Source organism: Cydia fagiglandana, chromosome Z (assembly GCF_963556715.1).
Source record: "Cydia fagiglandana chromosome Z, ilCydFagi1.1, whole genome shotgun sequence".
Taxonomy (NCBI): Eukaryota; Metazoa; Arthropoda; class Insecta; order Lepidoptera; family Tortricidae; genus Cydia; species Cydia fagiglandana.
This window is the reverse complement of record NC_085959.1, coordinates 34,005,150-34,029,134: the sequence shown is the minus strand read 5'-3', so window position 1 is coordinate 34,029,134 and position 23,985 is coordinate 34,005,150. Positions and strand designations below refer to the sequence as shown.

The window sequence follows — 23,985 nt, the reverse complement described above, 5'->3', positions numbered from 1 at the left end:
TGGATCTATATCCCCACGCACGCCTAAAAAATGACTGGGCTTAAAAACCCGAGAGTTTGTAATGGAGATACAAATAATTATATAGGTAGGTATTATCTACCACTATATTGTATAATATATAAAATACAATTATTTTATTCCCTGAGAAATAAAAGACAAGTTTTTCCAGATCAAAGCATTTATATTCATATCATTATTCTAAATATACAATATTCTATAAAGGTATAACTGGTACTAAAATAAACATCAAAATCGTCGCCCAAAAAGTACTTAAACAACATGTGTCCTCTTAAAACGTGAATTATTTTACACACGATATTTATATATTCATTTGAACTACGCAACAAAAAAGCGAGGATACTATTTAACATATTTTAATACTAGTTTGTATTGTAGTAGTCACAGGCTAGATGTGCTGTAGGTACCTGGGAGTGCTTTACCGGTGAACGAGACAAGGCGCAGCGGCAAATTTCCAATATACAAATTACATAAGCATGAAATTTAACGCTAGGCCACGCGTCTCCTAGCCGGTGCTAAATCATCATAACCACTGGAGTAAAGTAACAGCGTCGTAAAACCATGCCGTGTACAGTCGCCATCAGATATATCGGAGCGGCCAAGGTGTTCACAATATCTGAACGCGCACTCTAACGCCTTGACAATAGAGGCGTGTTCAGATATTTGTGAACACCTTGGCTGCTCCGATATATCTGATGGCGACTGTACACTACTGCCGCACGCGCAGCGTGAGAGAAGCGCAAGCCGCGCGATTGTAGTAATGTATTTCACAGTATGGAAAAGTCTCTGTTCCGTTTCTGTACTCCTGTGTCATTACACAGTTGACACAAAAAACGTATGCAAAATGATCATCTCCAATTCAGCTAATGACGAACAATATAATGCGATATCCCGGGCGTCTAAAGTAGGTAATATACAAATAGTTGCAAGGAATTCCGGTGGCGCGCATTGAGTAAGAGATGCAAAAAAAATGTTGCAAATAAATGATTTTTACACTAGGTGCTTTATTTGGTAAATATAATAATTACTTTTTAATTTATCGCATAAATACAGTTTTCTTATCGCCAAAATAAATACCTTAATTCGTAGGGTAAATACCAAGTAAATAGTAAATAAATCATTTTTATGTATCTCTACATGTTTTTGTGCATATAACATATCACACCATCACCAATTTAAATACCTTGGTATTTTCTCTTAGCTAAGGCATTCATTTTGACAATAAGAGGAATGCAATTCAAGGAATAATTTTACAGAATAGCTTAGCCATATCTATTCTGTAATAACAAGGACATTACATAATGATTAATACGTATTGTGTGTTTAGGCCAAGCTCAATTTTTCATGCCACTTTAAAAAATAACACTTTAAATTTTAACTTAAATATTACACTTTAGGTACAGCAGGTATTTATAATCTAAACAGCGAACGTTTATGCTTAAAAATAAACACAATGCTTTATATTGTTCGTCTATAGGTAATCCGGATCTCATTCAGTATTACGTGTTTTGCGTCACCCGACCTCGTTATTTGAGTTTGTGTCAGTGACAGTGTTCGGTGAAGTCTACGACGACGGACTCGCGCCAGCCGAAGAGGAAGTAGCCCGTGGCCGAGCCGAGCACGACGGCCACGCAGAGCCACGTGTTGTACGTCATGAACACGAGCATGAGCATGTAGCTGATGAACACCTGGAGACCGTGGAGCACGGTTTGGTAGGCGTGCGCGCCGCTTAGCATCGTCGGTCTGTAATCAAAACAACTCTTATCAGACCACTTAATTGCATTGCAATTTTACGGATTATCATAGTCGCACTTTTAGTCTCATCAAAACTAGCTTTCTTCATATATACCTAAGTGAGAGCGGGCTCAATGCAGGATATACCATAAAAGTGCAACCATACTGTCTATATGGTTAACGGTCCTGACGTTAATAGGTAACAGTTTTAATCGGACTCGATCAGTCCAGTAGTTTTGGACCAAATTGGCTGTGACAGATGAGACACACGAGTGATCCTTTAATTTAAAGGTCTGATTTGAAACAAGCACTAGCAGCAAAACCAACTTAAGCTGTATTCGGATAATTCCAAATGCATCAGAATGAGAAGTAATTCCGAAAAACTTCCATAATTCCTTTACATTAGAGTCTATTTTCTAAATTTCACAAATTAAACATAACGTCTACTAACTATTCTATAAGAACAATTGATATATATTAAGTAGGTATTAGTGATAGTGTATTAATATATATTTTATTTTAACGGCCTCCTAGCCTAGTTAGTAGTGACGGGTTACCTACGCCATTTCGAAAGATGTTTTGCCGATAGTTGTTTCGTCGAAGACCTTTTATCGAATCTACTTTTAGACGAAAGCTTGATCAATCGAAGGTACCATTCATCGAAATATCATTTCACCGACAATGCGTTTTGTCGAAAGCTTAAAACATCGAATATTCATTTTATCGAAACTTTTTTACACATGATATTTCATCGACATTTGAAGTACCTACTTACCTACAAACTTATGCAATGTTTTATTTTATCGAAAAATGGAATCTTGACCGTTGCGAGGGTTTCAAGGCACAAGGGTTAAACAAATTTACAGAATAATTATTTATTTCCTAGCAAAAAATCTTGTAAAACTGGAAAACCGAGTAATAAATATAAAATAGTGTATATTTATTGGGTACTAGATACAATATCGTATCCAGACGTAATATTTGACCTATCTTAAAGTTACTAAACTGAAGTACCGACTAAAGAAGTTAAGAAGTGAAGTATACACTATTTTATATTTATTACTCGGTTTTCCAGTTTTACAAGAAATTTTGCTAGGAAATAAATAATTATTCTGTAATAGAAACCCTCGCAACGGTCAAGATTCCATTTATCGATAAAATAAAACATTGCATAAGTAGGTAAGTAGATACTTCAAATGTCGATGAAATATCATGTGTAAAAAAGTTTCGATGAAATGAATATTCGATGTTTTAAGCTTTCGACAAAACGCATTGTCGGTGAAATGATATTTCGATGAATGGTACCATCGATTGATCAAGCTTTCGTCTAATAGTAGATTCGATAAAAGGTCTTCGACGAAACAACTATCGGCAAAACATCTTTCGAAATGGCGTAGGTAACCCAGTAGTGACCCTGCCTGCGAGGTAGGAGGCGGGAGGTCCCGGGTTCGAATCCTGGTAGGGGCATTTATTTGTGTGTTCATCACAAATACTTGTTCCTGAGTTATGAATGATTTTTCTATCATACATATGTCATACTAGTACCCAAAATACAAGCCTTATCGAGCTTACTGTGGGACTAGGTCGATCAGTGTAAAATTGTCCTATAATGTTTATTTATTTATTACTCTGCATTCGTCGCTCAACCTCTGCTCACGAATCTACACTAAGCAGGTAAGTACATGCAATTGAACATTAGGCCTGTTCGCTTGTCGGCATATCAATCTAACAAAAATAACGGGCTCAGAGATAATATCTCAGTTATATAGCCTGCAGGCGAGCGATCGATCACGGCTTTTGATTTTGTACGAGAGACTGATCTACTTAACGTACTTATTAACTACATTTTCACATATAATGCTAGAATGGTGGAAAAAATGTAACATAGGTCACTTTTAATTACTTAGGTACATATACGATCCTACGATCAGCACGTAAGGTCAGCAGATTAAACCTTGTCACTTGATCTTCATGTCAGTTAGGTATTTACTAAATTAAATAATGTGGCTGAGTGTTCCAAATGAGATCGTGTCCGATATTTTTGCGGCCTTCGTTGTGTAACATATTATTGCAGGTGACTGTCCGATATTTTTGCGGCCTTCGTTGTGTAACATATTATTGCAGGTGACTGTACTTACCATAACTACCTACTACTTGTTTTAACAAATAATTGCGAACTAATTGATTAAATTGTGATATAGTTATGATTTTTGATAGGGGTCACGAAAAAATCACGATAGATCACGTTGGGGGATATAAGGAAACCTCACGTGTATTTTTCTACAGTGAACGAAACTAAGAAAAAGAAACCTACCACATGTCAAAAAGTAGCCGAAAACATCTCTTGTGATTTATGCACAACCCCTAGACAGCTAATTAAAAATTAACGTACAGTCAATTGCAAAGGTGTTCCGTTCCAACCTTTAAAATGATCAGACGCTCTTTTTCTCATAATATTAAAGTTGTATTCAGATAATTTTGGAAACTTCGCTTCGCCCGCATAGCTACATCTGCTGCTAACTGTACGTAGCCATGAATGACTTAATAAATAAGGTTGGGGTGACATATTCGTTCAATCGAAAAAGTCCCTTAATAAAGAAAACAAAAAAATAAGGTTACTTACACATTCCTTTCTAGAGCATGCGGCCCCGGCCTTAAAAGAAAAAAAAAAGATTTTTTATTACCAATAGGCATATTAACGAGGTAATTGGTTATGAAAGTGGGAAATTACATCGTCAAGAATCAAAGTTTACATTCACATACAAGACAAAAGAGATTATATAAAGTAAACAGTGGACGTGAAACGAATCACGTTTGCAAAGAATAGTTGATATCGAATACCTAATACTAAAATGAATTATGTGCCCAATCAAAGACATACGTATCATGAATATTTCATAATAAATTTCGGAATTAATTAAACCGTTCTTTAAAATAGAGAGTAATAGTTTTGTTTTGATTTTTTCTCTTTGTTTTAACGTCCGGGAGATCGGGATGTGGACGGAAAAAATGTGAATGCGACAGCATCAGTCTCTTTGTTACGATGATATGCAGACGATGTTAAAATGTGACTTTCGATTTATCATGTCGTGTGTGTCCCCTTTCATCATACGCCCTCTGTGACCAAAGGTCCTACCGAGAAAAAAGAAAATCAAAATTTAGTTATCTGCCTCTCTACCGCTCGAATTTTGAAGAGTGATAGAGTTACACAACAATGTAACAGCGAAAAAGGCCTACGGGACAGCCGACGCTCAAACAATTTAGCCTTATCAAAAGCGCGAACAAATCAGTTTGGTCAGAAAAAATTTACTCGGGAAGGACCGAAGCTCTACAATAGTTTACCAATAGAAATACGTAACTCAGCATCATTGAACATCTTTAAAATAATTTTTAAGAAAAAAAAACCGACTTCTATGGGGCCCGGTGAAAGAATATGGTAAATGGTGCACTATGTAGAAATAGAAATAGAAATAGAAATATATTTATTTGCCATTAAATGTGGTATACAATGGTGTTACATTATTATTTATAGAGCCGTACACATTTAGGCTTTAAAAAGCCATGCAAATTAAAATTATACTAAATTTAAGTTTAATTGATATTATTATTTAAAACAAAACATGCATTATTAAACTAGTTAAGTCATTAACGTGGACTGTTACAAAAGATTATGAAGTGATAGTTTTATCTAAAAATTCATTCAGACTATAATAACACTTGTCAACAAGGAAAGAGTACAGTTTGTTTTTAAATTTATTAAGTGGTAGCTGTTTAAGCTCGTCAGGCAGTCTGTTAAATATTTTAACGCACATTGCATAGCAGCTTTTATTTTTCATAACTGTATGCATATTAGGGAGTACTAGCCTGTCAGGATATCTAGTGTTAAAATGTGTTATATCTCTTTTCATGACGAACATATCGGGATGCAATTTAACAAATACACAAACTTCGTATATATAAATCGAGTGCACCGTTAACAATTTCAATTTTATAAAAGAACTTACACAGGATGTTCTTTGAGGCCAGTTTTGAGGGATGTTGCATATTGCTCTAATGCATTGCTTTTGTGCTATAAAGGCATGATTTACATATGATGAATTGCCCCAAATCAATATACCGTACCTTAAATTGGATACAACATAAGCATGATATGCCATTATAGCAGTTTTCATATCAGTTATGCGTGTCAAACGCCATAAAACATATACAAATCTATTAATTTTTGAGCATACCTTATCCACATGCGTTTTCCAAGTACATCGATCATCTAGGGCAAATCCTAAAAACGTAGTGGTATCGCATTCTACGAGAGTGTGTCCATTATAGGCTATATGCAGTTTCTCCTTCTTTCCTCTTCTATTAATAAATTGGATGTACTTTGTTTTATCAATATAGAAAAGGAGGTAAAACCAGTACCTATACTTTCTAGTAGCATTTCGTTTCCGTAAGGGTCGTAGTTATCTAGCCTAACCTAACCCACTTCTCTGATAGCAGTTCGGTTCTGTGAGGATCGCAGTTCGAACCTAATCAAACCCACTTTTCTAGTAGCATTTCGTTTCTGTAAGACTCGCAGTTCTAACCAAACCTAACCCACTTTTGTTCGGTTCTGTGAGGATCGCAGTTCAAACCTAACCTAACCCACTTAACGGCGCATGCGGTGCGGTGTACGGGAGTTTGAGCGGGAGGGGTTTGGCATCATCATACCCACATTTTATGGTAGGTAATCATAGTGGTTTATTTAGTTTAGGTATCATAGTGGTTTTCCGGGTCAAGGTCCGGGTCTCTGAGTCAGCGTCCGGGTCCGAGTCCCGGTCCAAGTCCGGGTCCGCGTCCGAGTCCGGGTCCGAGTCCGGGTCCGAGTCCGGGTCCGAGTCCGAGTCCGAGTCCGGGTCCGAACCGGATCCGGGTATGAGTCCGGGTCCCAGTCCAAGTCAAAATCGAAATTCGAAATCACCAAACATGTACTATGCGTCGTTGAAGAGTTCTGTTCTGATCATCATCAGCAGTTCCACTTCATCAAATGCGACAGTTTTTAATGTAAATGCTTGATTTTATGATGAAAATACAAAAAATTCTATACGTATGCCTTTAAGATTTGAGGAGTTCCCTCGATTCCTTATGGATCCCATCATCAGAACTCGAGCTTGACAGAAATGTGGCTTAAAAACTAAACTTGCTTAACAAACATAACGAAGAGGACAAATCGCCAAACGTGAACTATGCGTCGTTGAAGAGTTCCGTTCTGATCATCATCAGCAGTTCCACTTCATCAAATGCGACAGTTTTTAATGAAAATGCTTTATTTTCTGATGAAAATACAAAAATCTCTATACGCATGCCTTTAAAATTTGAGGAGTTCCCTCGATTTCTCATGGATCCCATCATCAGAACTCAAGCTTGATAAAATTGTGGCTTAAAAACTTAACTTGCTTAACAAACATAACGAAGAGGACAAATCGCCAAAGGTGAACTATGCGTCGTTGAAGAGTTCCGTTCTGATCATCATCAGCAGTTCCACTTCATAAATCACCATATGTATGCCTTTAAGATTTGAGGAGTTCCGTCGATTCCTCATGGATCCCATCATCAGAACTGGATTTTGACAAAAACGGGACCAATCTGTATGCATATACATACAATCAAAAAAATAATTTTCAAAATCGGTCCAGTAATGACGGAGATATGGAGTAACAAACATAAAAAAAAAAAAAAAAACATACAACCGAATTGATAACCTCCTCCTTTGGGATTTGGAAGTCGGTTAAAAAAGCTTAAGTGTCATATTTGCGAGACTTTATTAATATAAGAATAGAATGTTATTTATTCCTTTATATTAGGTATTATTATATAATAACACGCCAGCTTGCAACCCCCCTTTAGTAAGCGCCTGCCGTACTTTATTGGCGCTCGCAACTCCAGGGGTGTCGCATGCGCGTTGCCAATCTTTCAATTATAGTTACAATATGTTAATTGTGCATGCATAATTTAATTTAGTAATTTCTCATTTAAGTGAAGTTATGTTATATCTTCTTGAGAAATAATAGTACATTACTACAGAGGCCGGGACGAAAGGGGTTGCCGGCCGAAGACATATAGACGGTCGAGCGAAGCGAGGCCGGATAGGTCTGAGCGCGGGCAACCCCATTTCCCGCCGAGGTATGTATAGTGCTTTTCTCAAACATGCAATGAAATAAATAAAATAAAAAATCCACGAAACCCAAGTTTTATTTATAGAAAAAACTAAAAGTAAACTACACCCAAAATATAACCAACACGTACTCTATATCATTATCACGCGTATGTTTTACACGAGTCGTGTATTTTTACTACCCGTATATTTTCATGTATCTTTGATTTTTTCGCCTTGTATCCGTCTGACTGTCGTTTTCGTCACATAAGTTTACATAGTCTTTCATGTTGATATCATGTTTCACATCACATCGTTGCTTTATGCATGGAGTAAATAAGTATAATTTCCACAGTGTTGACGAATTTGTAGTTACATTCATTTAAAATATGCCACAAAACTGTTTCTAATAAACTGTAAGCCATTTTTCTTAGTTTCTCAAATAATAAAATTGCCATAAGCAACCATATACATACTTCGTCTTTGACTTGGCGCCAGAGACAGCAAGTTATTTAAAATCAATTCTGCTTACGCTGCCAATTCCAACACCTACGATTACAATTAATATTAATTTCATTATTTCGTCGGAACTCATATTAAAGTCAAAAAATCAACAACGCACCATAAATCCAATAAAACAGAATGAATATTTTTCAACTTTACCTCCATAACAATTTAAAAAATATAACTACGCGTGTTTGAGTAGACCTTTTTACCGCTAACGTTTAGATGAAATATTTTAAATGTTTTTATTTGTGTAGTTAAATTTATAATTTAAAATTATAGAATGTATTATTTATTAAGTTCATGTTGATTTTATACAAATAAAACTGCAAATTATAGCAAACATTGTTTTTTGTTTTTTTTTTATAGGCGTAGTGGCAGAGTGTCATTACGAACCATAAAGCAAATACTGCCTCTAGTTTTTTTTAATGGATGAATGCCACGATGCTGTGTCACAAATATCTGTGAAATGAAAATTAAAAAAGAGGACTTTGCCGGCCTAGGCCTGCAAGATGTGTATGAAATTCCATTAACCCTTTGACCGCCGTTGGCATGTATACAAGACAACGATAGAACGATACACTGGCGCCGCTGTCTTGTATACAAGACACAAATTCAACCGCTCGGTAAATGTGAAAAAACATCAATTGTAGCATTTTTTACACTCGTGTTAATGTTTTAGGTCTTTGATTTTTAAAATAATTGCATTCAAAGCAGATAAATAAATCCATTCTTTTATAATAAGGCAATCAAAAAAATTGCTCCAGTTTTCAACGTTTTTCATGTTCCTCGTCGCCGTTGTCTTGTATACAAGACAGCTAGGGATGGGAATGTTAACTCGATATGAGAATATTAGAGATGCAACGGATAGTTGTTTGGCCGGATACCGGACCATCGGCCGAATATCCGGTATCCGGTCGCCGAATATTAGGACAGCGGAGCTGCACCTACATTTCGGTTTTTCAGGTGCGCATTCTGCAGTTTTAACCTGTTTCTAAGTGAACGTTCGCGCGGACACATTTCTAGGTTCGAAATGAGTGCGCGTGCAAGTCAGTGGAATCTCTAAATTGTTTTAAAATAATAAACAAGTACGATTATGACCATGACTGTTTCTTAAATCCATTTTTTTTACTCCGAAATCAAGCAATGGTACTGTCCGGTATCCGGCCGAATAATAGGGCACTATCCGGTATCCGGCCGGATATTAAAATACTGGCCTGATAGGCCGGATACCGGATAGTAACCGAATATCCGGCGCATCTCTAGAGAATATTCAAAATAAACATCAAGTGGCCAATCTGGTTTTATTTAAGCATTTGAACACCTGTTAAATGCCAATTGGTGATAACTAGTAACTAGAATACGTTAAACGAGAGAGAGACAGGCATAACTATAGCTGGAGTTCAGGGAACTTGTTCAGCTGTCCATAGTAGAGTCAGATAAGTAAATCTGTCCTTGTGGTCTATTTGCAGAACAAATGATTCATTTTGAGATGATAGTGTAGTGGGGAGTGATACCCTGCAGTGACCGCTTCGCACAAGAATGGTACCTACAGGCGGACGCTCGGACTAGTCAGTGTCGCCTAACTATGAGAATGTTATGTATTTGAAATTGACGAAAAATTATTATGGTAGGGGTGTAATACGGGAACTGACAAGCTCTTCTAAGGAACATGTCGAATGTGAAACATGCATTCCCGAACATTTCTGATCCCCACCCTTTTCCAATATTATTGTTCTTCACTCATTGACAATTCAACCCACGTGTCATTTTCCCCAATGCAGTTCCGGTACATTTATATTATCGACACACGATGCGCGGCTCTAACCTAACGCTTATAAAGTTTACGTACCGACAAGCGCTTACGCCGTTGACCTAGAGACTATTATTACTTAATCCGCGCGGAAACGGTCCTTGTCGGTCTGCACTGCGGGCAGTCCATGCGCGCCGTTGTCATGTATACAAGACTTCTCGTAGAGCCTAGTGCGGTGATATTAAGTCATAAATCGATATTGTTTAGTGGTTGTTTTTAATGATAAAGACCTTTATTTTTAACATTGTCGTGTGTAAAAAATATGTAAATTTTTGGCATTCTCGAAATAAATTAAAGTTGGTTAAGAACAAAGCCAAATTGAGAAGATTTTTACCATAAATTGTAAATATCGATATCACAATTTGCAATCCCTAAACTTTTTATTAGTTGTTTACTTAAAATTTACTCTGGCGTGTGAGTGAGCGTCTTTGCGGACTAGGTCCGGCGGCCAAAAGGTTAACGACCTTTTGTCCTAGCCGCACCTGAAACGTCATACTTCGCAGCCTATTTTATGGAACATAACATCAATATTTCATTGCATGTTTGAGAAAAGATTCTTAAACCTGATGTTTCGGATTTACCAATAATGAACAGCCGACAAAAGGATCCGTTTACAATAAAATTGTTTTGCTATGGTCTAACGGTCCAGTCATGGGCGTATGTAATTTAACTGCCATTTAAGATCGATAGGTAGGTACGCAACTTGCGCTGGGTCAACGTAATGAGTTACAAGAAGGTATCTCTCTTCTCTACCATATAATATAGTTCATTAAATTAGACACACATTTAAGTAGGTAACACTTATGAAGTCATGATTGAATAACTGGAAAAGATTTTAAACCTCTAGGACTCTTGGTCGTTGGAAAAAGTAGGTACCTTTGTTAAATGGTCGTCTTCTTGACAATTAAAGTCGAAGTGACATGCATGAAATTTTAACGAGTCCAAGAGTACAGTCACTTTCAATATTATGTTACTCTTCAAAAGCCGCAAAAATATGTGACGTGTGCGTGTGCATGTGTTTGCACTACAAATAAGATCGTGTCAAATATTTTTAGAGTAACATATTATTACAGGTGACTGTACTCTTGGACTCGTTCAAATTTTATGTCACTTCGACATTAATTGGCAAGAAGACGAAGGGTTATTTATACCCTCACATATTATGTCGAGTCACCCTAACTTCAATACTACCAGAGATAGCCTTAGCCTTTGGCCTATTCTCGGCTAGATGGCGTTGACGACACCGTTTGATATTTAACAATTTTAGCACATATCAGTAAAAGAACATGGGTCAGTATGGAACAATAAAAATTAATTCCGTAAACATATTTTGATTAATTTATACATTTTCAATTTTATTTTAAGTTTTAATCGTGTGTCGATAGATGGCAGTAAAGGTACCGTGACTACAAAATTTACTTTGGCAATAGCCCTCTAATACTACTGAGTCGATTTTGACGAATAAATTAATTCGTGGTTTACCTACAAATATCTGTGTGATGCTCGGAAAACTCAAAAATGCGCGTTTTCCCAGAGATAAGACCTAGCTAGATCGATTTTTTTTCGGTTTGGTGGCAATTTGGTATGGAGATAGTTTGAGGCCAAACAAAGGAAATAGGATAGTTTTTAACAATCATCATCGTCATCATCATCATCATTATTCCACGCAGACGGAGTCGCGGGCAGAAGCTAGTATTTATAAGTACATGTGCAATTTAAGATCAAAGCTATAGACATTTATATTTGAAAAAACTCACTGCACTCTATGCAGTGATACAATGTGACCGTACCTTGCTTGTTGATTAAAACCGATGTGTAGGATTGATATAACTAAGTATTTTTTGTATAGCATAGAATTGTTTTAATATGTATTTAAGGACCTCTAATTAGTCGTAAGTTAATTGATTCCATAGTGTTACGATAATTAATTACAATGTAAATTTGATTTAATAATATCCAGAGTGGAAAAGTGGACTAATTTTGTATAGTTATAGGTAACTGGAAACGTTCGTGCACTTTCCTCTTAAAAGGAGTTGTTTACGAATGGCTGCTAACTGGATATCAGCATGATAAGATATCAATTAGTTGTATATATGTAAGTAATAGGTATATCAGGTATTATGTTGGGTACGTTAAACTCTGATATACAGATGCAATTGATTCACAGGAGTTAGCGTCGAATGATCGACAGTTTAACCTTTTCGCCACGCCGGCACATCATTAAAGTAGGTATTAGAGTGTCATCATTGTCATCAACACCATGTCAAAAATTGCACGTAGAAAACCATATAACATATCAAGACGTGGCGTGTGGGGCAGTGCGGCACAAAATATATTGACTTTATATCAAGTCAATGGCAGCGAATGGGTCCTCTACACAGTCTACACGATGTCCCATCATAGTGGCCCACTATGCGGCCCGATAGCCGGTTTTATGGCTCCTCTACACGATGGGCCAACGCCGGCCACTCCAAGGGACGCAGCCATGCGGTAGAATGAGATAGCAATATCACTTGCTCCCTCTAACGCATAAATGCGTCCCTTGGAGTGGCCGGCGTTGGCCCATCATGAAGAGGAGCCATTAGAATTGGGACACTTGGCACTGAAAGTGCTAGAGAGGAAAACGGGGATTACCTACGTTTGTATATGAAGAAGTGGTCGTTCACTAACCTCTCAACTAGAGATTCATAAAAGATGATTCATAAACGCCTACGTCACGCATATTGTGGAAGAGTAAACGCTTTCGGTGAATCTGATTATCTACCTACTGTCCCTACTGAATGCCCAATTCCGGTTGTTGTCTAATGTCTACTACACCAGATATAAACCCAAAAGGGCTGTCGACCTTAAGACTGCTTCGACCGTCCAGAAGCACTCGTCGTTAGGGTAATTATGTTTACTAAAACTATGTGACAAATACTAAAACTTGGGGAATCAGTAGGACTAGAATATGACTATACTGAGATATACATACATTAATTGGTTTATTAGAAAACATAACTCCCCTAATGAGGGCGCCACTGCTCGGGCGACTCAGTCTTAAGACTAGGTAGCCCAGTCGAGCCAAGAATGCGTTATCTTTCTTACAATATCATCCATTTAAATAAATTAACAGCCACTTCGATAGCTGCAGTAGGAATTACTTCAACAGACTATGTAATTAGGTAATTAGTAATTGCAGACAGCAACAGATATCTCCTTATTACCTAGAACTTTTTCTAGCAATAACGAGAGATCCACAAAATGAAATATCGACATAAAACTGTTATCGATACGTAGGTAAGCTCGACTCTATAGAATAGTAATTTGTTTTACAAGGGGGCAAAGTTATTGTTTAACCGCTCGTGCTAATATTGATACTCGAGCAAGCAAAAGATTACAAAATTGAATCTTGAGCGTTGCGAGGGTTTCAAAGCACGAGGGTTAAACTAAATTTGCCCCCGAGTGAAACACAAAATTTTTCACCACACCAACGCGAAGCAAATATTAAATGAAAAAATACAAACAAAATCAAATCCTAATGAATGTTATTAAATATTTATCATCCAAAATCAACATTTAAAAGTAAATTCTACCAGCAAACATAAGAAAACAATTCTAAATTTGCATTTGATTACTTTGCCTCACATGTGTTCAAAATGCAACATTGCTATCAGTTTTTGAAGTGCATAGTAAGCCTTTCCAAGCTGGTGTGGTGAAAAATACTATGTAACATTGATAAAGATGACAGTTCTTTAATCGATTAGTCATTATTATGACTATAGGTATCTATATGTCCATTTGCATTTGAGTTATATTCTTGTAACATTTCGGTAAGTTAAAACTCATATACTTTATTATATATCTTTTACTTGCTTTGCTTATCGATAACACGGTTATCGATGTTTCGTTTTGTCAATCCCTCGTATTTGCTAGAAAACCTTTTAGGTAGGAATATACTGAGTAATTGGTACGAAAGCCTATGCAAATACTGCGATATTATATTGACTTCACGATACAAACTGGTTTTTGATTATGTAACAAAGTTAAAGGCAATTTATACGAAACGGAAATGGAAATGCCGCGTGACATCGATAATTAAAAATCGGCCAAGTGCGAGTCGGACTCGCGCACGATGGGTTCCATACCTATATGCAAAAGCGACAAAAAATCACGTTTGTTGTATGGGCGCCCCACTTAAATAATTATTTTATTTTGTTTTTAGTATTTGTTAGCGGCAACAAATATACATCGTCTGTAAAAATTTCAACTGTCTAGCTATCACGGTTCATGAGTTACAGCCTGGTGACAGACAGACAGAAGCGGAGTCTTAGTAATTGAGTCCCGTTTTTACCCTTTGGGTACGGAACCCTAAAAATGAGTTAACTTGAAAGGAACAAAACAAAAATTTTACTAATTGTGGCTCGTAAAGTTTAATGAATAAGGAGTGTTTATACTATTTATTACGGCTTCATATCATCAGGGCTATATACCGCGAAAATCGAAGCTCGCAAATTGCGGGGATTTTTCTCTGTCACTCTAATTACGCCTTCATTAGAATAAAAGAAAAAGATCCCCGCAATTTTCGAATTTCGGTTTTTGCGGTAGCCGCTCAGGCACCCAATGTACGACTGTACAACGTGACTACATTGTACTGAAAATCAATAACGACGAAGTATATGGACATAATATGATACTGAAAACATCGATACGGTATACAGACAAATCGATAGTCCGTATCGATATTTCCAGATGTGTCTGAAAATACTGACCACGGCAGATTTCGAACAAACGGCGCGATTCGGGAAACGAATTAGAGATTCACTAGATATGAAATAGTAAAGATATGTGACGTTCCACGTAAAAGGTACCGTATGGCGGCTGGCGCTTACGCTGTTATTAACGCCGCTCCAATATTCAGCCGGGGCAATGGTACCTTTTGCCGTGGAACGTCACATGTCTTTACTATTTCATATCTAGTGAATCTCTAATTCATTTCCCGAATCGCGCCGAAAGTGTAAAGTCACGCGAGTAGCGGCGAGATAAGGAAGGTAGTTACGAAAGTACGGACAGCATAATGTCTATACTCAACTGTATAACTTGAGGTTCATCAGGGCTGCATATGTTCTGGACTCCCTTGTCAGGTGGCGCCACTGCGCAGTACTGTAGGCCCGCATACGATTTCCACAGCAGATGTTTTCTGTAATATTTAAGGCTGAAACAAAACAAGTTCATTATGCAACCACCAAGCATGATAAGATAATTTTAATTGAACTTCATTATACAATTTATAAAAATTACCCTTCGTATAGCAAAGCCATGATAAAGATTGCAATGAATGAGCCAATGAACGGTCCGATCTCTTTTACGTCCCACCAGGAGAAGAGGATTGTCTCCACATAGCCGCCATGGAACTAGGAAAGAAATGTTTAACGTTGGTAAAGGTACGAAGTGTTGCAAGACTTGCAGGAACGTCACGTTTACACGGTCGATTCCCTTCTGGACTTCAGGGCACTATCTATAAGGCATTCGTTGTGATTTGGCGTCTACTTGCATAGCCGATCCATGGAAACAGGCTGGGTATCCTGAGCGGCTACCGCGCAAACCGGAATTCGCAAATTGCGGGGATCTTTCTTTTTTACTTCAATGAAGGCGTAATTAGAGTGACAGAGAATGCCCGCAATTTGCGAACTTCGATTTTCGCGGTTATAGCCCTGAAGTCGTGATAGAGCGCTGTTATGTTATGTATGAGATACAGTTGAACCATACATAAAGCATTCATTTTTTATATCATAAAAATTATAATCCGGATAACAGCCGGTTTTTTGCCCGTCCGGATTAGCAAGGTCCTATTATTGTATTAGTGGATCTTATTGGTTTGCAACAAGGTCGACAAATTGTGAGTTAACGTTGCGGACGATGGCATTCCGATAATATCAACACCGCAAGCATTATGTACTGCATTGTTAGTCTTATTCAGACGTAAGAGGAAAGGGAACGGAGTCATGTGACCGCTTCTCTAAACAAACGTAATCCCCATTTTCCACTCTAGAAAGAAAATATTTTTACGCAATTTTATGTATATAAAAGCACTACTTTTTATTTTTTGATTTTTTAATTATAACAAGCTTCGAGCAACACGGAAGGGAGGCGGCATTCGCACTATTTCCCCTCTGCCGAGGTACAAGATTAGCGCGTCAATCTAATCTAGCGCGGGTAATAAAACTAGTTGCACTTGGCAGTGTTGCCAACTTGGCATAATTGATGCCACATCTGGCATATTTTCACTTGCTTTGGCACCAAAATTTTCCATTTAGCATCTGGCTTATTTTTTAGCATAATTTAGTCTAAGCCAAGTGTGCACCAAATTGGCAGCAACAATATGCACCATGGCCTTATGTGGTTCATATTTTCATATGAATTTTGACTTTTGTGGACGGATGGACGTCGACGGATTATATAAAGTTGGTCAAGCAGTAGAAAAAGGCGGCAAATTTGAAAAAAATTGTGTTTTAAGTATCTAATTTCAAGTTGACATTTAAGCATTTTTTTAGCATATTTCCAAAAACTTTGGCAAGATTTTGGCATAATCTAGCATTTTTTCAAAATCCGAGTTGGCAACACTGGCACTTGGATTTTTCACTAGACCGAGTCCAGACGTGCGCGAGAACACTGCTGCACAAAAATGCCTGTTTGCTCGGTTTTTTGTTATAAAAAGAGGTCGGGGACATCAAATTTACAAAAAGAAAGTGTTACATTCACATGTAATATTACATTTAAATACAATTATTATATTTTAGTCTCAAGTAATTGTTGGATTTATCGATTTTGCTCGCTCAGTACAAAAAACCCAGCATATAAAGTTTTCAATTTTTTTATTTGAACATTATTCTATAACGACGCAGGGCTGGTCCTAAATGCAAATAAAACTAAATTGCTTCATATACATTCTAGCCAATCAAGATCGGTGAGAGCAGTAAGGATTATAGGGCACGACCATCAGTGTCTCCACTCTCTACCGAATGTTGACCATAATTGCAAGTGTACGCCTTTGGAACAAGTTTGTAAACAAAAATATTTAGGTGTCATAATTGACAACCGCTTCAACTGGGGTGACCACATTGACTCGGTATGCACTAAATTACGAGCTGTAATGGCAAAAATATATATTCTACGAAATAGAATTCCATATAATATTAGACTGGATGTTTATAATGCACTCGTGGAAAGCATTATTTCCTATGGGTTAAGTAGTTATGGCCGTACATTTAAGTCATACCTTGACAAAATATATAAGCTGCAGGTGAGGCTGCTAAAGTTAATAGTACCCTATAAAATTAAAGAGAATCGTGTGTGTGATAGTGACCTGTTCACTTCATGTAAGGTCCTACCCGTTCACACAAAATTTAAATACCATATGTTAAAAGAGCAATACTTTAGAAATGATATCCAGCATTTAATCTCTCATCCAATAAATACGAGGCAAGTAACAAATCAAATGCTTCGAAAGCCCCAATTTAATAATTTTTATGGCAGAAGAACATCAGATTATATCATACCAGATTTAATAAATAAGTTACCTAAAGAATGGAAAGATAAGATAACACCAAATAATATTGGAAATATTCTTAAAAAAGAAATGCTTAAACAATTAAATAATTTTAACTAAAACGTATTATTATGTTATTCCATTTAGCATAAATGGAGCAGCCTGTACCTAGTACCTATGCGCCGACCGGTTCTTATCTTGCTCGGCCGGCCGGTGTGATAACAGATGCGCTCAGCTTGTAATTTTTTTTTGCAATAGTTATATGCATAATGCTGTTTACGAATTAGATGTGTTTTAAGTGTTTATTGTATATTTAATTATTTAAGTACTGCGGAATTGAGTATCGAGACAAACCATGCTGGTTTAACGATGCTCTTGGATCAAAATATTATGTAATTGTGATTTATCTCTAATAAATAAAAATAAAATAAAATAAATAAGGAACGAATTTAGTTTGTTTTAAAAAGCAATGAAACAAAAGAAACACTACTTTATTTGGTCCACGAAAGGTTCAAATTAGATTGCACGTTATGTACAGTCGCCATCAGATATATCGGAGCGGCCAAAGTGCTCACAATATCTGAACAAGCATTCTAACGCCTTGAACAATAGAGGCGTGTTCAGATATTTGTGAGCACCTTGGCCGCTCAGATATATCTGATGGCGACTGTACATTGTGTCTGTGTACATTGTGACATGCACATTTAGTCTCAGGAGGTTAAAGTAGGGTAGGATTGAAAAATAAAGAGAGGGCAATAGTATTTTTAGGGTTCCGTACCCAAAGGGTAAAACGGGACCCTATTACTAAGACTGCTATCCGTCCGTCCGTCTGCCACCAGGCTGTATCTCACGAACCGTGATAGCTAGACAGTTGAAATTTTCACAGATGATGTATTTCTGTTGCCGCTATAACAACAAATACTAAAAACAGAATAAAATAAAGATTTAAGTGGGGCTCCCATACAACAAACGTGATTTTTGACCGAAGTTAAGCAACGTCGGGCGGGGTCAGTACTTGGACGGGTGACCGTTTTTTTTTGCCTTTTTTTGCATTATGGTACGGAACCCTTCGTGCGCGAGTCCGACTCGCACTTGCCCGGTTTTTTTGTGTTAAAGACGCAACGCATGTTTTTGCTCAGTTACGACAGTCCATTCGGTAACATTCCGAAAAAATAGGCTACTAAATTCTGAGTCATTATTCCGAGTCACTAACTGTTTACCTTTGGTAGTACATTGTTTAGTAACTATTCGGTAAACAGGTCATTGTTTAGCGTAAAGAATGAGTTCTCAATGGACAAATGGTAATGAGGTTTCCCTCAAAGCATTAGACTTACAGTCAACTACAAGGTGACATAACTATATGACTACACAACTCTGAGCTAAACCTGAGAACTATGAATGTACATAACAATATGTTATAGTAAAAAATGTATACATTATATTTTATACATTCTTAATACATTGACAGTTTATTTTAAACTTATACGTATTGTTGTATTATACATTTAATTTAGTCAGAAGCAACCTTGAGTATTGCTCCCGAGTATCCCCTATTACGAGGATACGATATACCTTATTACGAGGTACATAAGCATCAAATTGAGATGGTACAGACGCTTTTTAAAACATTTTGTATTGTCCTCTTCAAAAACATACATCATATAAAAAACGACTGAAATTCTTCCCATTTATTTCACTAAGTAACAGGAGAAAAGTATTAGATTTGGTGATACTTACAGTCATAGCCATCATTGAGCCATGGGAAGCATGACTTTTATGATCTCCATTGCCTTGTCTTAAGGTTGAATTTATACCTTCATTCATTAATGTCTGGAATTAAGAAAAAACTTGGTATTATTAAATATACAGGGTAAGAATAATATTTACAAACACTCAGAATCATGATTATTGATTAATTAGCAGCTATCTAGCATAAATCATTGCCATTTTATTGAAACTACAAAAAGTATTCAACCATATTATGCTAGCTGGACAATCAAAATAGCATCCTTAGTTTGATATAAGTTATCTCAATTGTAATTATAAGTTATTTTATTTTTATTATTAAAGACTTGTTAGATTATTTACTTGACATTTGGTCTGGTCAATTTAGCAGAAACTATATATTTAGTATGAATATAAGCTTTATCCACTCACATAATCTGCTTGACTCATGTCATGGTGCTCCATGTGGTCATGACCCGAGTGATGGTGCTCATGCTGGCTGTGAGCCATGTTAAAGGTCTGAAATACAGTCTCATGAAAACTAGATGCCATATTTAATGTCTGCATAACATATGAGCTAAACCATTGCACATATAACAGCTCATTTGTTATTACAAACATAGAAGTCTGAACTTCATTGCTTCAAAACTGTTATTAAATCAAATGAAGAGTTTATAAATCAAACTGTATTGTTGAAAATTTTGAATAGGTCTATGTGAGTACCAGTGTGATGTGTAAAAATAACCAAATAATGACTATCTTTTTAGCATGAGTCATGCAAAAAAGATAAACATTGATTGATTATTTTATATTTATTACCCATGCACTAATAAGGGGTTATTTAATATTGACACCTGTAACATCCAGATTAAGAATTTTACTACCTCTAAGTAACTCTGCTATACATATGTAGTTATATTATTTAATTTATTTCACAACTGTAATACTATAACCTCTACTATTAATAAATAAATGATTTAATAATAATTTGTTGTCAGTTCACACCAATAGCAGGTTAGCATTGATAATAATTTCAAAGTACAATTATACTATCCTATTCAAAACTGTATCAAATAAACTATCATTAGCCAAATATACAAAATATAAATTATAGTTACTCTACTTTGTAGCAAATAAACAGCACAATAAAATAAAACTTAATCCATGAAAGTGTAACTAAAACTCTATTGAAATGTAAGGCACATGAAAGAAAACGACCGGCGAGCGCAATGGTAATACGCGAACTACACGAGTCCTTTCACTTACATGATCTAACTAACCAGTCAAGTACCTCTTACTATAGAGCTGTTGTCTGGTATGCATTACACAATTGCAGTAGTACATTCAAATACGAACAATAAATCCACAGGTCCCTAAATTATTATTGTACAAATTGTTATTACCGTCTAATTAAATAGTCAATTAGCCCTGATAATGAAGTATCCTGAGCATTATAACACAACTTATAAACTTACCTTATAAAATGTTAGGAGGACGTGAACGACTAAATAAAATTAATAATTGGCAAAATGTTAGACTCTGCAGACATAAAATGTTATCAGTATTGTTATAGTATAGTAAATATAAATTTATATAATCGCATCAGGAACACTGATTTAACTTAACACAGTCGGTCTTTCGTTCCCGATTCCTTTCACCACTAAAGCTTTCATAATTCGTAGGGTGGCGTTGACGTTTACATGCATGACAGTTGACAGCAGACATAATAATGGGCTCTACAGATTTTTCGTACTCTATACTATTCAAAGAATATATACAGGATGATTCAGGAGACGTGAGCAGGACTAACACTGCGAATTTCGTAAATTATAAGCAACTGTTTCGTATCAGTATTAGTGAGGTTAACGTTAATTTTCTAGTCGTGTTGAAAAAAAAAGTTATTAATTTATTTACGACATGCATGGTCACACTACAGTTAGAATACTATAGACGGTCAAGCAAATCTTGTCAGTAGAAAAAGGCGCGAAATTCAAATTTTCTATGGGACGATATCCTTTCGCGCCTACATTTTTCAAATTTGCCGCCTTTTTCTACTGACAAGATCTGCTTGACCCAGTATAAACTACCGATATGCTGTGTCAAATTGAATGTCATCACGGACTGGTTACTTTTGAAAACTCGTATCTCACTCAAGTTTGACAGTTTATTTTCTTCGTAATCATAATGCTGTCATTACGGTTAAAGAGGTTTTATGTTTATTAATTAGGTCTTGTAGGGTGACCATGATTGTAGAGAATTAAATTTGCCCTCGCCAAAAAGTTAAAAAATAGGAAAAAGTGTGATTGTTTCACCTAAATACGACGGTGATCGATCAATTATCAGTTACTGAGTGTGCAGGATTAGTCCTGCTCACGTCTCATGAATCACCCTGTATACCAAAATTACTACCAATTACTACTCTTTGACTATCAAAGAATCTTTGTGTCATTCACGCTTTTTTAACGCGCGTTTAAAACTGTCGTGCGAATGGGGGCTCATGCCGGCTACATACGTAACGATAAAACTGTGCAGTCCGAACTGCGCAGTTTTTTCTGCCGTGTGTATAGCCCCCTCCAGACTATGCGCGTGAATCGCGGGCGAAGCCGCGAACGCGAGTGTGGAGTCGATTTCGCAGACAGCGATTCACGCGCATAGTCTGGAGGGGGCTAAGACAAATCTTTGGACAAATCCTTGTCGATTATCGTAACGATTTGTCATACACACGGCAGAAAAAACCAAGGCCCCTACGTTTATTGTTCTATTTGACGGCGCAGCAACTAGTATCATTTCTCTCTCCTCGCTCTTTTAAAATGCCATTTGTCAAAAAAGGACAACCATACTGCTGACAAGGTGAACTTCAAATCAAGTGTTGCCTTTTTTGATGCATCCAGGCTGTGAAAGTGTGCGTAAAAGCGTGTATGTGTGTTCTTTTAGGGATGTGAAAAGTCGATTTTAATAATGTTATATATCGATAAACGCTACACAGCGGAACGAAATAGCTATTAATTGAAGCTTCAATATCTTCGTTAAACATATACATAATTGAAATGCTAATGAATAATAAATATATTAGAATATAATAAAATATTTCAATTATTGCGGAACACATATCTTAGTAGGTATTTATGTATTTTAATTAAATATCTGAACTTTCCCTTGGTTCCCTGCTGGGGCGTGACGATAAAATTGTGATCTGATAACCACAATAAAGAATAAAAGCGTTTTTGTTCATTTTAGATATCGTCAAACCTTTGAAGTAAAATTAAAATTGTAAGAAATGTCGATAGTTTATCGATATGACTTTGTCGACATGGCTACAGCAAGGTGGTGTTAAATTGTTAATCGTACACTAAACAAAAGTGGCAACAGTGACAGCTCGCTGAGACACCGTCTATATATATATGATGTCTATGGAAAAAACTGCGCAGTTCGGATTGCACAGTTTTATTGCTACGATTTATCGTTACGTGTGTAGCCGGGGTTATGCTTACTAATTCCTGAAATATAAAGTCGAAAATCCAACAACGCTTGATAAAAAGCGCCACCGCCATCGTGTGAACAAATACACATGTATAGCCCCCTCCAGACTCGTGCGCGAATCGCGGCGCGAAGCCGCGAACGCGAGTGTGGTGTCGATTTTCGCAGACAGCGAAATCGACTCCACACTCGCGTTCGCAGCTTCGCCCGCGATTCACGTGCATAGTCTGGAGGGGGCTTATCAATTTCAGGGATGCTGCGAATATTCGCATCCGCATCTGCATCCGCGGAACATCCGCACATGAATCTAGGATATACCTGGATCTGGCATGAGTGGTGGGGGTAACTGACAGAACGGGATATTCTTATGTATCTTTCAGTAGGAGTAGCAGAGAAAGCGGTATTATTGCTTGTCCTTGTCACAGTCTCACTTTTTGTTTGTTCCCCACCTTTTTATTAGTATGGAGAATGGTGGGCAACAAATGAATTCGACCATACACAGTGTCGCATTTGCGTATGTTTTGCCCCTCACGGAGGCACGCGTATACCACTTCTATGCGATCCTACCTTCTATGCATCCGCATTATTTTCAACATCCGCATCCGCCTAAAATCGATGCGGGACATCCGCATGATGCGGATGTCGACCAAGTCAGTAACGAAATACGGCCCATACACACTGGAGCTTTTTCAACGCGCGTTAAAAAAAGCGTTCGAATGTCACAAATGGATACATCAACATCAACATCAACATCAACATTTATTCAGCAAATAGGCCACAAGGGCACTTTTACACGTCAACATTGAATTTACATAAAAGCAAAAATAATAACATCAACAATTTTATAAAATAAAACTAACAATTCAATCTAAAGCCCCCTCCAGACTATGCGCGTGAATCGCGGGCGAAGCCGCGAACGCGAGTGTGGAGTCCTGAACGCAGACCTGCGAAATCGACTCCACACTCACGTTCGCGGCTTCGCCCGCGATTCACGCGCATAGTCTGGAGGGGGCTTAACGTATTACAATTACAAAGAGATGTATATGGTCTCTTAAGCCA

At 37.0% G+C, this 23,985-nt stretch overlaps 1 protein-coding gene across 4 annotated transcripts; it reads right to left on the bottom strand.

Moving 5' to 3' along the window:
• Positions 1–160: 160 nt before the first annotated feature.
• LOC134678825 (high affinity copper uptake protein 1-like) lies at positions 161–21,134 on the bottom strand. 4 transcript variants are annotated; one of them, XM_063537528.1, is made up of 7 exons: positions 20,925–21,134; positions 19,882–19,968; positions 19,462–19,554; positions 15,477–15,589; positions 15,268–15,390; positions 4,376–4,405; positions 161–1,761 (listed from the first exon to the last, which is right to left on the bottom strand). In XM_063537528.1, the coding sequence occupies exons 2-7, from the start codon at positions 19,957–19,959 to the stop codon at positions 1,560–1,562; spliced, it is 639 nt and encodes a 212-aa protein (XP_063393598.1). In that variant the 5' UTR covers positions 19,960–19,968; positions 20,925–21,134; the 3' UTR covers positions 161–1,559. The 4 variants fall into 4 exon arrangements, with proteins under 4 accessions (XP_063393598.1, XP_063393599.1, XP_063393600.1 ...); XM_063537529.1 differs by lacking the exon at positions 20,925–21,134 and adding an exon at positions 20,568–20,708; XM_063537530.1 differs by lacking the exon at positions 4,376–4,405.
• Between the last annotated feature and the right edge of the window lie 2,851 nt (positions 21,135–23,985).

Coding starts and splice junctions, on each gene's coding strand:
- LOC134678825 (XM_063537528.1), bottom strand. CDS start 19,959: ATGGCTCACAGCCAGCATGAGCACCATCACTCGGGTCATGACCACATG. Junction 4,406..15,267: donor GATGAACCTCAAGTTATACA/GTTGAGTATAGA, acceptor TTTTCTTTTAAG/GCCGGGGCCGCATGCTCTAG. Junction 1,762..4,375: donor CATGCTCTAGAAAGGAATGT/GTAAGTAACCTT, acceptor TTTTGATTACAG/ACCGACGATGCTAAGCGGCG.